Below are 15,421 nucleotides of genomic sequence, written 5' to 3' on the forward strand. Positions count from 1 at the left end.
GTACACTGTAAAAAATGGTTGTGATTTTAACAGTATTAAACGCAACGTTTCGGTCCACTGACCTTCATCAGGCAAATTTGCCTGATGAAGGTCAGTGGACCGAAACGTTGCGTTTAATACTGTTAAAATCACAACCATTTTTTACAGTGTAAGTAATAAAAGTCTGTGCACCGCTTATGCAACATGCATAAGCAAATGAAAATGATTGCATATGAATGACACCATAAATCGTGCTATTTGTTGAGAAGAGGTTTGCTGTTGATTTCTATGAGAGCAAGCTTATGATTTTTGTCTGGCAGATGGTAAAATGGGATAAAATCTCATCTGCTAGACTTCTCTTAGAGACCAGAACATCACAGAGACTTGAGCTAGGAAGCAACCACCTATCTACCTCATAATAACGTGCTAAAAACTGTCCCGAACACCTCAACCACCACATAGCAACACCTTGGCATTGTGTCAGTGACCATTACACATCCTTGTGAAAAAAGCCTTGTTAGTTTGAACATAAGTGTGTTTCCAGAACACAGTTGACAGTGGTGTGTGTGCTGAAGGTTTTGTTTTTCTTTCTGGTGATGTGGAGACTCCCTCCGTGCGTGGTACATTTTGCATAGGGGAGGATTGTGGGAGGAGGGTGTGAAAGCAGATGCTCCATCCATCCACTGTTTGTTCTGCTCTTTGTATAAGCATTTGTGACATAACACAATCACCTGTTTACATAAGTCAGTATCACTGTGAAAGGTCATCTGAATCAAGTTACACATGTGTCTTCAGCCAAATGCACACCATTTCTAGCATTTCATGATCGTATAATATATGATTTGATATGATATCTTCATCCTGAGTAGCTACTCAGAAGCTACTTTTTGAGAAGCTAATTTTACGATCCTTAACAAAAAAAGCTGCTTTTATACATGTATCATCTATGTGTGTGTGTGTGTTTGTGTGTTAACAAAATATCACATATTTTGTCACATTTATTTTATACATTTTATCACATGTATTAAAAAAATAGAAATTATCTTGAAAAACAGTTATTGCATCTAAACATGGGTGTCTGAAATTTGGAGAAAAAAAAATACGTATATTTTATAGAACTTACAGGTTAATATGTATAAAGATAATTCAGTTTATATATTTTATCAATTTTAATAATGCATTTACTGAATTTATTGATTTTCTTCATCTATGTGCTGTCAACCTAACTGAAAGTAAATATTTTCAGATTTTTTTTAAATAATTTTGTTTTGGCTTTGGTACAATGACAGTATAAGGTACTTCTTTTTTTTTTCGGTGTTTTTTATCATTGACTTTTGTTAACATTTTGAATTAGTTTTTATTTTAATATTTTCTGTTTTCATTTTATTGTAGTTAAAGTTTTTTTTTTTTTCATTTTTAGTTTTTATTTAATGTGTTTATATAGTTTTCATAAAGTTTTATTTTTATTTTAAGCACTTAAACTAAATGAAAGTGAGAGATTTTACTTTAAGTTTTTTATTTCATTTAATGTTTAACATTAATTATTTAATTCTTTAAACAACGTTGTCTTTATGATATTGCACATTAAAATGTCTTACACTTGCACACTAAATGGGTTTTCATACATGAAAATATAGCTTCCTTAAGGGGCTCCTTGCAAAGAGATCATCATTTTTGGGTGCCTTTGGCATCATGTCTTGTACAAGTATATGCATTCATGGGTGTCATTTTTGTCCATCAGGTAGAGGATGACAGCGCTCTCACGGCGGTGTATGTAAACCTCCCCCGGGTGCGTCGGAGTACCACTGACACATCCAGTACCGTTGCTTCTCCATTACAGGAGTTCCCAGACACTCCCGATACCCTTCTTTTAGACTCTGCGGGATGGGAGATCCATACTGACGACCAGAGCGGGCAAGAGTACTACTACCACCCCTCTACAGGCCGCAGCACCTGGGAGTATCCGCTCAGCTACTCCATGGAGTCGTCAGTGGGGACAGAGGAGGCCCGTTCTCCTCCCTCGTTCCCCCAGTCTCCCATCAGCTCGCCCCTATTCCCTTCTCCTCAGAGGTGGAGCTCGGACTGGGAGAAGGTGCTGGATGAGAATACTGGCAGGCATTACTTCTTTAACATTGTGTCGGGTCAGAGCTCATGGGATCCCCCAGAGGATATCATCTCACCAGAGCAGTTTCTGGAAGATTGCCCGGTATGGAGGTTTTATGTTACCATATTATGGTATTTATGTGCAAATAGACCTTAGTCAGGTTAGATGCCATATTGGATTTTACATGGATGAAAACGAGGCTGTGAGGAATTGACAGTCTTTACAACCCACCGTCTAAAGGCCCTCACAACTCACAATTTTCAAAACTTTGTTGTGAAGGTTTTTGTCTACTGAACGTTTTTTAGGAAAGACGTTTCGTTAGCTAAACAATCACTATGTTAAACAACATTACAAGCTATTGAACACACTGTACTTCTATCACTCACAGCCTTGTTTTCAAGGCTGTCAAAAATTAAATATGACACTTTTTTTATTATTATTTTTGTTATTACAGTGGTTTTCAACCATTTTGACCCCATGGCCCCCCATTGCCCACAGCAATATTCGAAAGCCCCATGACATTTGCAGTTGAAAATATTTTTTACAATTTATATTTTAGAATAGAATAGAATAATAAAAAATAAAAATGGCTGTGGAGATTTTCGATTTTATTATTATACATTACACTTAATTAATATACACTTTTCAAAGTCTAGAAATCAAAATTCAAAAATTTCTCCTTCCTCATGCAGCATATGTAGGTTTTTTGACAATTTTTGAGAAGATTTTAATTGGTTTGACATATTATTGCTGGCTTTGTCTTATTTTTAATCATTTTAAGTCATCTTTGGATTGAGAACCAGTGAGTTGATCTAACACTGTCAACCTGGAAATTATACTTAGTATAATATTATCATGTAAATGATTTTATAGTTATGGTTATAGTTATCGTCCTTGGTGTCAGTGGGTCTTAAACCAGTGGTTTTCAGCCTTTTTGTCTTCAAGATCCCCCATTGTCCACAGAAATGTTCGAAGACCCCATGATTTTTTAAAATATTTTTTTTTTAATCATTTTAAATAATATTGTAAAAATATTTAACATTTAAAATTAGACTGCCGCATATATACAGTTTTTTCAAGACAGTGGGGATGAATTAATAGGTTTGGCTTATTTTGTTGCTTGTTTAATCATTTTTTTCTCTTTAGATATGATCAACTGTCTCCTAAAAGTAGACTAAAGTATTACATTGAGTTACATAAAAAAATAGTATAATTAGTAATTAAACTATTAGTAATAGTTTAATTTGTAATTTATGTGACAAATGAAAACACAAAAACAAATGCAATTAATAAGTTGCAATAATAATATTTTCAAAAAGGTTTCTCAAACACTACCCTTTTCTGCAAAAAAAAAGTTAATAATGAGTTCTATTTCTATTATGAAAGAATTAAATGAAAAATTGAATAAAAAATGTTAAAAAAAGTTTGAATGATACTTTTATTGTCTTCTTTACTCCCCAAAATGTAGCCTCCGTTTCCTGAGGAAGACTACCCAGCATCTCCAGATCTGGAGGAAGCATCTCCTCTCTCTATGCCATCAGAGTATACTTTGATTCATGTGAAGAAGGTCTCAATCCCCAGGGCCAGTCTGGATCACAGCGTCCCACCAGGCTGGACCCTCAGCATCGACCCTGAAGGAGCTTGGGTCTTCACGAGCGACTACACGCAGGAACAGGTACAGGACACTTGACACTGACCTTGGCGTGTCCTTGTTTTGGGCTGACTTACTTATTATTTGGGCTGATTAGCTTGCTATTATTAGTGATGTGGATGATAGTAGGGCTGTAGGCTAGTTTTGTAATTTGGTGAACTTAATGAAGCGTCTTGTTGACAGTGGATCAAGTCGCTAGACGATCGAGGACGGACATACTACTACTTAAGAGATGGCAGCAAGTCCCAGTGGAACTTGCCTGAGGTGAGATACAGTGGGAAAATTTGGGATTGTCCACCTAAAGGCCTGTTCACACCAAGAACGATAACTATATTAGCGGCCAAACTTAGCGGACAATAAAGTTCTGTTTGTTGTAAGGACACTGCTCTTTTGTTATCTGCTGCTTTAAATGCTCGCGCTCTATGTGAAGCCAGGTGGATTCTGATTGGCTGTCAATGTTTTTTATCATTCATCAGCTGGAAGAAATTGTTCTGAAAGTGATTCTGAACTGATAACGTTTCTGTTTGTAGTTATTGTTATAGTTGTGGTGTGAAATTTCCTGTTCTTATAGAATTAGAATGATTATTAAAACTTTTTTTGTTATAATTATTGTCCTTGGTGCGAACGGGTCTTAAAGCTGTCGTTCTCAACCTTTTTGTCCCCCCTTATCTATAACAATATTCAAAGGCCCCATGACTTTTTCAGCTGTTCGTGATTTACTGGTTAAGGAATAAAGGCATAGTTCTTCCAAAAAACTGTTAAAAGTCTGTTATTGTTTACTAGCCCATGTGTTGTTTCAAACCTGTATGACTTTCTTTCCTAATAAGATATTTTGAAAAATGTTTGTAACTAATCGTTTCAGTTTCCAATGATTTCCATAGTATTTTTTTTTCCTACATACTATGGAAGTCAAAGAGAACTGAAACACTTTGGTTACCAACATTCTTCAAAACATCTTCTTTTGTGTTCCTCAGAAGAAAGAAAGTCATACAGGTTTGGAATGACATGAGAGATAAGAATTTTTTTACATTTTTATTCACAATTTATTCCTGTCGGTATAATTTTTCAGAGCGTGGTATTAGTAGAAAAACGTATATTCATTAAATGTGTAAAAAATGGCCAAAACTTATTCATTTTCATAACTTATCCAAGTCTAGATATCTAAGTTTTCCATGACCATGGGAATCCTGGCTGTCAAGGGGTAAATTGAACATACCTTTTTTTTTTCTTTTTTTTTTGCTGCTTTAGCATCATTTTAATCATTCTTCTTAAAGGGATAGTTCACCCAAAAATGAAAATGTGATGTTTATCTGCTTAACCCATTGAAAGATTGCTGTTGTTCACCTAAAAAAATGAGTGAAACTGTCCTTCTGATCCCAAATGATACTGTGAAAACACAAAATTATATATTTGGCAGAATGTCCATGCATTAACTTTTATAATTTTCACTTAGAAATTGCTGGTAGATTTCACAAATAATTGCAAACAAAGGCAAGTAACACATCAAATTAAACATGACATTTTGAAGTAGAAAAACATAAAGAATATTTTCTTGTAAAAATGTACTCCAATAACAACTTCAAAACAAGCTCAAAAAAATACAAAAACCTGTCATAAAGTTAACATTTCTGAATACAAATTCTCTCTCACACTTCTAGTACTCTGGAAGTCCAGGACAGTATGGAGTGGGAAATGGGGCCTCACTAGAGCAGGACACAATGGGATCCAAGCAAAACTGGAGGCGCAGTGCGGGATACCAGGAAGATGTATGTACTCACACACATTTGCTTTGAATTTCTACCTCTGCATGTGTTAGTTCATCCAACAGCTCATCCGCACTCATAAACAAAGAGTGATGCCCTGACGCACGTGATGCACACCTGATGCGTGTCCTTAGTGACCGTGTTTCCTAAATAGGCTCTAGAATGCACCTGAGACTCAGTTTGTTATAGAGTTGCTCTATTTAAATCCCACCTAGTATTTTAGATCCTATCATTTCAATATGCTAACATATACTCAACATTTAGCCTGTTTTCACTGAACTGCTCCATGGAGATTAATTGGGTTATTAACACAGTAGCATACTGTACTGCATTACTAATGGTGTTTACCAAAGGCACACAATGGAAAAATGTAGTTGTGTACTAAAAATTGTATATTTGACCACAGTTAAATGGTCTTGTCTGTTTTTGAGCAGCAATTTTTGGTTTTCTAGGGCATTATTGTATTATTGTATCATGCCCTACAAATGCCCTACATGTGATTTTATCACAAACAGAAGTGTCATTCATCAAGTCCATTATAGAAACGTATGATTTTACGATTTTATGGAGATTAACAATTTTGGTGCAATGAAAAAATGCAGTTGTGTAATGAAAATGAAAATTGTAGTTGTGTAATGAAAATGGTATATTTCACCATATTTAAATGGTCTTGTCTCTTTTTTTTTGTTTCTAGGCCATTATTGTAAATGCATAGTGTGATTTACCTGTTATTTTCTCTTAACAGAAGAGTCACTCATCATATCCTCAGAATACACCAGACAGCGATGCCTCCAGCTCTCCTGAGATGCCACATAATGTAAGACTCCAGATCAAACGCTTATGTCTTTAAAAATGTACATTTAGATCTAAATCTTACAATAAACTACATAAAGGAAATCTTCGGGCACCATTCATGTGATTATTATAAGCTCATTATGTGCTTACTGCCATGAATGACATGCTGTGTCAGATGTTTTTCTCTCTTTTCCTTGGTAAGTGTTGGGTTTGGTAATGCCAGTGTATGAGGTGTTCCATAAATTGCACAGGAGAATATAATTATGCAATTACACAATACATGCTGAGTAAAAGTATTTATGCAGGTTAGGACAAGTGGAGCAATGTCTAATCAAAAGTTTTTGAACATGACTAGAAGAATGACCCATTTAATTCATTTAAAACACACCAAAGTCTATACACACCAAACAGATCACCAATACTCACTGTAAACCTATGAAGAACAGTCTAAGATACCAAAACATCTGATGTCAAAATCCGGAGATAATCACATGCATGCAATAGTATTTTGCCACACTGGCCTCTGGTGGTTACTAATGAAACTTGCAGCCCAGTTGCTGCCTTCTACTCAAAAAAGCAAGTACCAAATGTATCACAATGCTTCCTTGAGTTTTGGACGTGATATCATGGCAGTACCTTGTTTTTTGGACATTTACCATGGTGGAGTACCATTAAATTAATTATACAGAACCACGGTAAATATCAAAGTACTGGTATTACAATCACTGTTCAAATTCCTAGTAAATTTCACAAATAATTACAAAGAAACAGCAAGTAATACATTGAATTAAATGTGAACATACTTCAATAATCTTTGTTTTATTTACTACATTTTTACAGTGTATATGCATATATACTGTACTAGCAAATCTCAGCTGTGTGATTGTTTATATCATCACAAAATATAACTATATTATCCCACAGCTCTTTATATTAAGTTGGATATTAAGTCGAATTAGTCTAATTAAGTCTAATGTCCAATTTTATCCGCATATACGCACAGAAAAAAGCAACATATATATATATATATATATATATAGCACATTTCAGCTGCCTGATTGTTTATATCATCACAAAAAGTGAACTATATTATCGCACAGCTCTAAACTGCTATATGTGGCTATAAAGCATGAAGGTGCTAACATTAACATGATGGTTTTACCGTGTTTGAGGGGTTTTAGCTCAAACTGTGCTTGATGTTGTACCGAAGAACACTTCTTACCTGTGGATACTTGTGATTTTATTATATGAGCATTTTAAAGAGTGAAATGGAGTGTTAAATGATTTGCTCCTAAATTTAAAACCATTAAAAGGATAAAACAGCTGAACAGTAATCTACTTTTTCTGTTCGACATTTTAAGGTGAACCTTAAAGGTTATATAATTCGCTTCATTTTCATGATCTCAGACATTATCCTGTACATTTTTTGTTTCTTTCAGAGAGGCTGTATTATTTCATTCATTCATTTTTTTTTAAGGTTTCAAACTTGGAAAAGGCTGGAATCCTGAATAAAACAAAGGTGTCTGAAAACGGGAAGAAAATTAGGTAAGGTTGGCCATCATGAAAATGGTAACACTTTACAGTAAAGTAAAGCATTTATTAATCTCAGCTAGTAGTAATTTCAGCATTTATTAATGCATTATTAATATCAAAAGTTATATCTGTTAATATTATTTAACGGGACATGAACTAGTGTAACAATGAACAGTTATATGTTTATTATTTTACATTAATTACAAAGACAAATGTATCGCTCAGTGTCAGTTTATGTTAGTTAACTCATTAACTAACGTTCACCAATCTGACCTTTTTGTAAAGTGTTACGGTGAAAACTGTTATGTTCGTATGTAAAAGTATAACATTTTACAAATCGTCCCACAGGAAGAACTGGAGTAATTCCTGGACGGTTCTCCATGGAGGGATACTGACATTCCATAAGGATCCAAAGACACCAGCTGGAGCATCGGTGAGAAACAAAACCAGCAAATGTAGAATTTGCATTTTTCACAACACTGAATGTATTTTATATTACGTAGAGCAAGACAAACCAGATAGTTCCAGAATTCACAGTCGAACTGAAAGGGGCAACAATTAACCGGGCAACCAAGGACAAATCAAGCAAGAAAAATGTTTTGGAGGTATGGCTGTTACAGCACTACCTACGATTGTGCTGGATGATCATACTCTATACTTTACTAGTGTGTCGTCTTGACGTTCCATGTGTGTTTGTTTGTTCATTCAGCTTAAGAGTCGCAGTGGTGTGGAGTACTTGATCCAGTACGACACTGAGAGCATCATCACAGACTGGTATAAAATCATCACAGATACCATACGCCAGCTGGTGAGTCTTGCTTCGTTGTCCAGAAATGAACATTAACAAAACTTGGTTGTGTTCTCTGAAATCTGCATTTCTGCATTGCTCTGGGCCAGGATCTGCGTCAGGATCTGGATCAGCACCACTCTGAAGATGAGGAGGAAATCAGTGAGAAGTCCTCGAGCTTAGACAGAGAGGATAGACCCTTCGACAAAAGAACTATGAGCAATGGTAGTGCTTCAAATGATTCTTAACCCTCTGGTATAAGTGTATTAAGTGTAACTTTTTTAATGAAAGGAATGTATCATAAGTTGTTTCAGTAATATTTACTCTTTAATATTTTGTATTTTGAGGGGATTTCATGGTACTTTTATGCAGCAATTATGCAGCATTTATTTAAATTAATACAGTTTTTAATTAAAAAAAAAACAGCAAAGATATTTAAAATCCTAAAGGCTATCATAAAATCCTATGTAATACCATTGTGCAACCACTAGATGACTAGATTAAGCCATTTAAACTTTTTTAATTTAATTTATTTTTATTTATTTATTTTGTGTTTGTGTGTGTGTGTGTGTGTGTGTGTGTGTGTGTGTGTGTGTGTGTATGCTATAAAAGGAGCAGTACACCCTTAAATGAAAATCCTGCCATTGGGACGTGAGAAAATAATTTTATCCATTTATAAAAAACTAAAGATACTAAAATAATTTGAAAAGAAAATGCTGAAAGCACAGTACATGATACAGAAAATTAGTATAAAAATGTACTCCCCTCTTCCTGTTCATTAGCATCTCGTCATCCTTCCTCCTCTTCGACACCTGAAGCAGATCAGAAGAAGGTCCGCACCAAACTGAAGAAGTTTCTCCTCAAGCGGCCCACCCTGCAGTCGGTCAAAGACAAGGGATATATCAGAGGTCCATCACTGCTTTCCCTCATCCATTTCCTGTTCCCTTTATAGAAGATTTTGAATGAAAACTGATTCTAATGTGACTCTTTGATCCACAGAAAATGTATTTGGATGTCACTTGCACAATCTCTGCATTCAAGAAAAGACGAGAGTGCCCAGCTTTGTAGAGAAATGCATCCGGGCGGTAGAGAAAAGAGGTGTGTTACCTTTACACCACTGCCAAATATTTTGATTATTGAAATCGACTTTGGATTAATAATGTGTATAATTTATGTCATTTAATTTTAAGGCTGTAACCATGTCTTGAATGTTGGGAGGGGACTATTTATTTATTTAGGTATTTGTTTTGTTTTGTTTTATTTTATTTTGTTTTGTTTTATTTTTGGGCGGGGTTCTTTTTATTTAAAGGAATTAAATAATTAAAGGATTAAATGGATTTAAAGAAATAAAGCAAAAGAACAGTAAATTAAAAATAATACGGTTTTTTTTTAAGTAATACATTTGAACTATTTACAAATAATATATAAAAAATAAAAAAATCATTCTTATTCATATGCCGAAAATGCAAAATGGCTAAATGTTTCTTGTCTGATCATCACATTTTTTTGTTTAACATTTCTATGGTAGTTGTCAAATATTAAATATTTAGTTACTTATATCTGACCTCACAGACTTTCCCTATTAAAAACAGAATGGTCACACTGGAATTCACGTTTGTTTTCTTTCTAAACCCCGCCCTATTTTGATTTGATTGGTCATCCTAGTCAGTTTGAGCGAGCGCTGTTACAAAATAACCTAAAAACACCTATAAACTTTTTAATAACCTATAAACCTTTTGAGTACGTCTAAAAATGTCGGCCTTGTTTAATATTTAAAAATCAAGCTGCATGAACTGATTTTTGTTGTTGTTATCCATCAGGTCTGGAGATCGATGGACTCTACAGAGTTAGTGGGAATTTGGCAGTCATCCAGAAACTGCGTTTCAAAGCAGATCATGGTATAATTCATCAGCATGCATTTTACACTTCATCAGCTCAGTTTACTAGCTCTTCACGTCTGCACCAAGATGTCATATTCTGTATTATAGTTTGTTAGTTTCCTTTGGTATTTAAGAAGACGTCACTATTGCATTTGCTCATAATATGAGCTGTAACTTTATCATGCCGGTTTCACACCACAGGCGTGAGCAACGTGTATTTTTTTCAGTGTGCATGTTAACAAAAGCGTGCATGCACACTGGGAGCAGGAGCGTCGCGTGAGCAGCACTGAAGCAATGGTTTTGGCACAGAGTCTATTTTTGCTGCGCTGCTCACACTCACTTAAAGTGACACTTTTGAGAGACAAAATAAATATGATTTCACACAAAAAGTGCTAAAAATGCACAGAATAAGCATGTCTAGTGTGTTTTAACAAGAATTGGAGCATGTCATAAAAGAAAATGAGGAATCAAAAATATGTATAGAAGATTTACCCATTTAAACTTGTTTTTATTTAATCAGTTTGGGAGAAAGTATGGTGTATTAAAAAAAATAACATTATAAACAGCACTACTATGGATGAGTGTGGGTTATTGAGGAGATATTGTGCTGAGATAAGACATTTTACATTTAATGCTAAAACTAGAAACAGAAACAGAATAGAGATTGCGAGGGGAAGCACCACTTTTTAGTTTTTTTTCTCATAATTGGTCAGTAGTGATTTTCCATGACCCAAGCGTTTACACTCACATTGTCTGTGTCTTCTTGACCCTTTAGCGATTCCGACTGACTCGTGTGTGTCTCTGTGTGTTTCTCCAGAGGATCTGGACCTGGAGGAGGGGAACTGGGACATCCATGTGATCACAGGAGCGCTGAAGCTCTTCTTCAGAGAGCTGCAGGAGCCTCTTTTCCCTTACAGTCTCTTCAATGATTTCATCAATGGCATCAGTAAGATCCCGAAATGCGGGAGTGGGACTCTAGCGGGTTTCCAGTGTGGTGTTTTCAGTGGCCAAATAGAAGCACATTTCTGCTGCTCATATTTGTGAACTTAGTCAAATTTCCTTTCTTGCATATTGAAACTGAACTAGATATATGATCATATTAAACTACAAAAATACAAAATAGAACCATTTTTTTTTTAATTTAGATTTTTTTTTTTACTCCACAATTTAGATATTTTTATAATTATGCTGCTAATATAATTTGTAGTAAAAACTAATTTGTATTAAACTATAAAAATGCAAAATAGAACAGTTTTCATGATTGTATCTTTCTCAGATTTTCTTGATTGCGTAATATTGATATTTTTATGTAATATAATTATACTGATAATATAATTTATAGTGATATTTCATTTTTAGGTCCCCATGAGGACACAAGCTTATAAATCAATCAGAATGAAGTGTTTTGAAAAACTAAAATAGCAGAAAGTTTTGTGTGAGAGGTAGGTTTAGGGTAAGTGGATAGAAAATACAGTTTGTACAGTATAAAAAACATTACGCCTATGGGATGTCCCCATTAAATATGGAAACCTAACATGTGTGTGTGTGTTTAGGATTTGCTGAATAAAAGATATATCCCATGCACATATTCAATGAACCCTCCAACCATGTCTGAGATGTTCCTCTCAAAGGCTTTAAGTGCCAGAAAAAGCATCAAGTTTCTTACCATTCTGATGAAGCAAAACATTTTTAAAAATTCTAAAAGTCAACTTTTCCGTTATAATTATCAAAGACCAGCGGAGGGTTAAAGGAATAGTTCACCCAAAAATTAAAATTTGGTCGTCATTTATTCATCCTCATGTCATTCCACACCTGAATGGCTTTCTTTCTTCTGTTGAACACAAAAAAGAAGATATTTTGAAAAAGTTTCATTTTTTGTCCAACATGATTTCCAGTGTGGTGTTTTCAGTGGCCAAATAGAAGCACATTTCTGCTGCTCATATTTGTGAACTTAGTCAAATTTCCTTTCTTGCATATTGAAACTGAACTAGATATATGATCATATTAAACTACAAAAATACAAAATAGAACCATTTTTTTTTTAATTTAGATTTTTTTTTTTACTCCACAATTTAGATATTTTTATAATTATGCTGCTAATATAATTTGTAGTAAAAACTAATTTGTATTAAACTATAAAAATGCAAAATAGAACAGTTTTCATGATTGTATCTTTCTCAGATTTTCTTGATTGCGTAATATTGATATTTTTATGTAATATAATTATACTGATAATATAATTTATAGTGATATTTTTTCGTTACAGGACAAAAAGGAAAATAGAAACATTTCAATTTTTAAAAAAAAACAAACAAACTACACAAATGCAAAAGAGAACAATTTTATTCATTTTCGTTTCAGATTTTTTGACTCCATAATTTAGATATTTGTATTTAATATAATTATTATGCTGATAATATAATTTGTAGTAAAAAAAATTGTTGTAATAAACTATAAAAATGCAAAATATAACAATTTAATTAATTTTCTTTTCTGATTTTTTTGACTCCATAATTTTGATATTTGTATTTAATATAATTATTATGCTGATAATATCATTTGTAGTAAAACAATTTTTATTAAACTATAAAAATGCAAAATAGAACAATTTTCATTATTTGTTTCTTTCTCATATTTTCTTGATTGCATAATATTGATATTTTTATGTAATATAATTATACTGATAATATAATTTATAGTGATATTGTTTCATTACTGGAAAAAAAGGAAAATAGAAACATTTTAATATTTTTCTCAGGTTTTTTTGGTGGGGGGAGTGGGGGCTACTCCACAATATAGATATTTTTATTGATTTAATATAATTATTTTGCTAATAAAATAATTTGTAAAATTGTTTACAATTACAAAACACAAAAAGCAAACTACACAAATGCAAAAGAGAACAATTTTATTAATTTTCTTTTCAGATTTCTTTTGACTTTTGACTCCATAATTTAGATATTTTTATTTAATATAATTATTATGCTGATAATATAATTTGTAGAAAAAAAATGTTGTATTAAACTATGAAAATGGAAAATAGAAACATTTACATTTTTTTCTCAGATTATTTTTTTTTTGGGTGGGGGGTACTCCACAATATAGATATTTTTATTTATTTAATATAATTATTATGCTGATAATATAATTTGTAGAAAAAAAATGTTGTATTAAACTATGAAAATGGAAAATAGAAACATTTACATTTTTTTCTCAGATTATTTTTTTTTTGGGTGGGGGGTACTCCACAATATAGATATTTTTATTTATTTAATATAATTATTATGCTGATAATATAATTTGTAGGAAAAAAATGTTGTATTAAACTCTAAAAATGCTAAATAGAACAATTTTCATTATTGTATCTTTCTCAGATTTTCTTGATTGCATAATATTGATATTTTTATGTAATATAATTATACTGATAATATAATTTATAGTGATATTGTTTCATTACTATACTCCACACTATAGATATTTTGATTGAATAGATTTATTCATTATATAATACTAGTAATTCATTACAATCTATCTAACTATCTATCTATCTATCTAGTGATAAAGTTTTAATTGAATTCATTTGTGTTCTTCCTTGTGCTTTGATACAGAAATCCCTGATTATTACAGTAAAATAGCACACATGAGAAATCTGGTACGGTCTTTGCCACCACCCAACCGTAACACAATGGAGGCCCTATTCAGCCATTTACGCAAGTATGTTGTTCATTTTACACACACGTATTTACATCTTTTTATAAATGTTACAGTATATATCTACAACATGTCTCTGTCTCTTTCTTTCAGGGTTATTCAACACGGCGATGAGAACAGAATGAGCGTGCAGAATGTGGCTATCGTTTTCGGCCCAACGTTACTCAAACCGGAGGTGGAGACGGCAAACATCGCCGCTTACATGGTCTTCCAGAACCAGATTGTAGAATTCTTACTCAATGAATTTGAGTCGATCTTCCACATGTGATTGACCTGAACTTGCACTGAATACAAAAGCCCACTCAAATGCTGGAGATGAAGCTGCAAAACTGATCTCAGTCCAGTCAGAGGGACAGTATGTGACAGATCTGTGAAGGAAAGCCTCTCGACTGGCACATTTTGTTGTAAATAGAGATGCTACAAAAATCAAGAACAGTAGCATCTGTGATTAATCTATTAATATCACTGAAACAGAAGAGCAGTTGGCCATTAAGGGTAATGCACATTTTAAAAGTGTATAGCTAAAATGTAGTTTAAAATAATGTGTTGTGTTTCCTTTTAGACTTAAAGAGAGCTCTGTCACAGGAGGTTTTCTAAGAATATCAGTGAGCTTTCTTTTTAAATAGTTATCAGCTATTCCTGAACAGGTCAGTTCAATAATAATGTAGTTTAACTTTGCTTTCCTGTGGTCTTTTGCCTTTCTGTAGAGTCGCGCAAAACACTGCAAGTTTTTACCCTATTAATTTGGATTTGCTATGTGATAATAGATGGATAATATGAAATTACAACATTTTTATGTTTAGGCGTCAATTTTAGTTCAAGTTGTAAAACGTGTACATTGTCATTAAAGGCACAATATTTTAGATTTGGTGGTACCAAAATATAGAATCTGAATTTGCACATAGATTAAGCATTAATATTTTATAACAACTGGCACACTCATATAGTAATCACTGTAAGATGTTTGAAGGTGTGTGTATATATAGAAAGGCATATTTATGCTGTACATTGCCTGAAGTAAGCAAGCTTTTAATAAAGTAACTCTTTTATAAATTAATGCTTCACTTTTATTTACTTTTTTCTCTATTTATATTGTGAGCGATATATTGACAAAATGATATGGTATATATTGATTGAACTGTTAAGGTTTCAGCTAAGTTGGCATACTCAAATCATATGCCATATGCTGCAAATTTAGGTTTAATTTGAATATATATA

The 15,421-nt window shown here is 33.2% G+C and overlaps 1 protein-coding gene across 1 annotated transcript in view; it reads left to right on the top strand.

Moving 5' to 3' along the window:
* The window catches only part of LOC107664591 (rho GTPase-activating protein 27-like), a 35,391-nt gene extending 20,157 nt beyond the window's left edge, over positions 1–15,234 (top strand). The window contains exons 3-18 of the mRNA XM_016455203.1: positions 1,721–2,185; positions 3,552–3,758; positions 3,918–3,998; positions 5,393–5,500; positions 6,243–6,314; positions 7,770–7,837; positions 8,174–8,258; positions 8,329–8,430; positions 8,535–8,633; positions 8,723–8,837; positions 9,395–9,520; positions 9,612–9,710; positions 10,433–10,510; positions 11,310–11,438; positions 14,101–14,206; positions 14,297–15,234. Of these exons, the coding sequence (XP_016310689.1) occupies positions 1,721–2,185; positions 3,552–3,758; positions 3,918–3,998; positions 5,393–5,500; positions 6,243–6,314; positions 7,770–7,837; positions 8,174–8,258; positions 8,329–8,430; positions 8,535–8,633; positions 8,723–8,837; positions 9,395–9,520; positions 9,612–9,710; positions 10,433–10,510; positions 11,310–11,438; positions 14,101–14,206; positions 14,297–14,471 (2,115 nt within the window). The 3' untranslated portion in view covers positions 14,472–15,234. The remainder of the gene's footprint in view (positions 1–1,720; positions 2,186–3,551; positions 3,759–3,917; positions 3,999–5,392; positions 5,501–6,242; positions 6,315–7,769; positions 7,838–8,173; positions 8,259–8,328; positions 8,431–8,534; positions 8,634–8,722; positions 8,838–9,394; positions 9,521–9,611; positions 9,711–10,432; positions 10,511–11,309; positions 11,439–14,100; positions 14,207–14,296) is intronic.
* The last annotated feature ends 187 nt before the right edge of the window (positions 15,235–15,421 follow it).

Source organism: Sinocyclocheilus anshuiensis, unplaced genomic scaffold (genome assembly GCF_001515605.1).
Source record: "Sinocyclocheilus anshuiensis isolate Anshui unplaced genomic scaffold, SAMN03320099.WGS_v1.1 scaffold287, whole genome shotgun sequence".
In the NCBI taxonomy this organism is placed as follows: Eukaryota; Metazoa; Chordata; class Actinopteri; order Cypriniformes; family Cyprinidae; genus Sinocyclocheilus; species Sinocyclocheilus anshuiensis.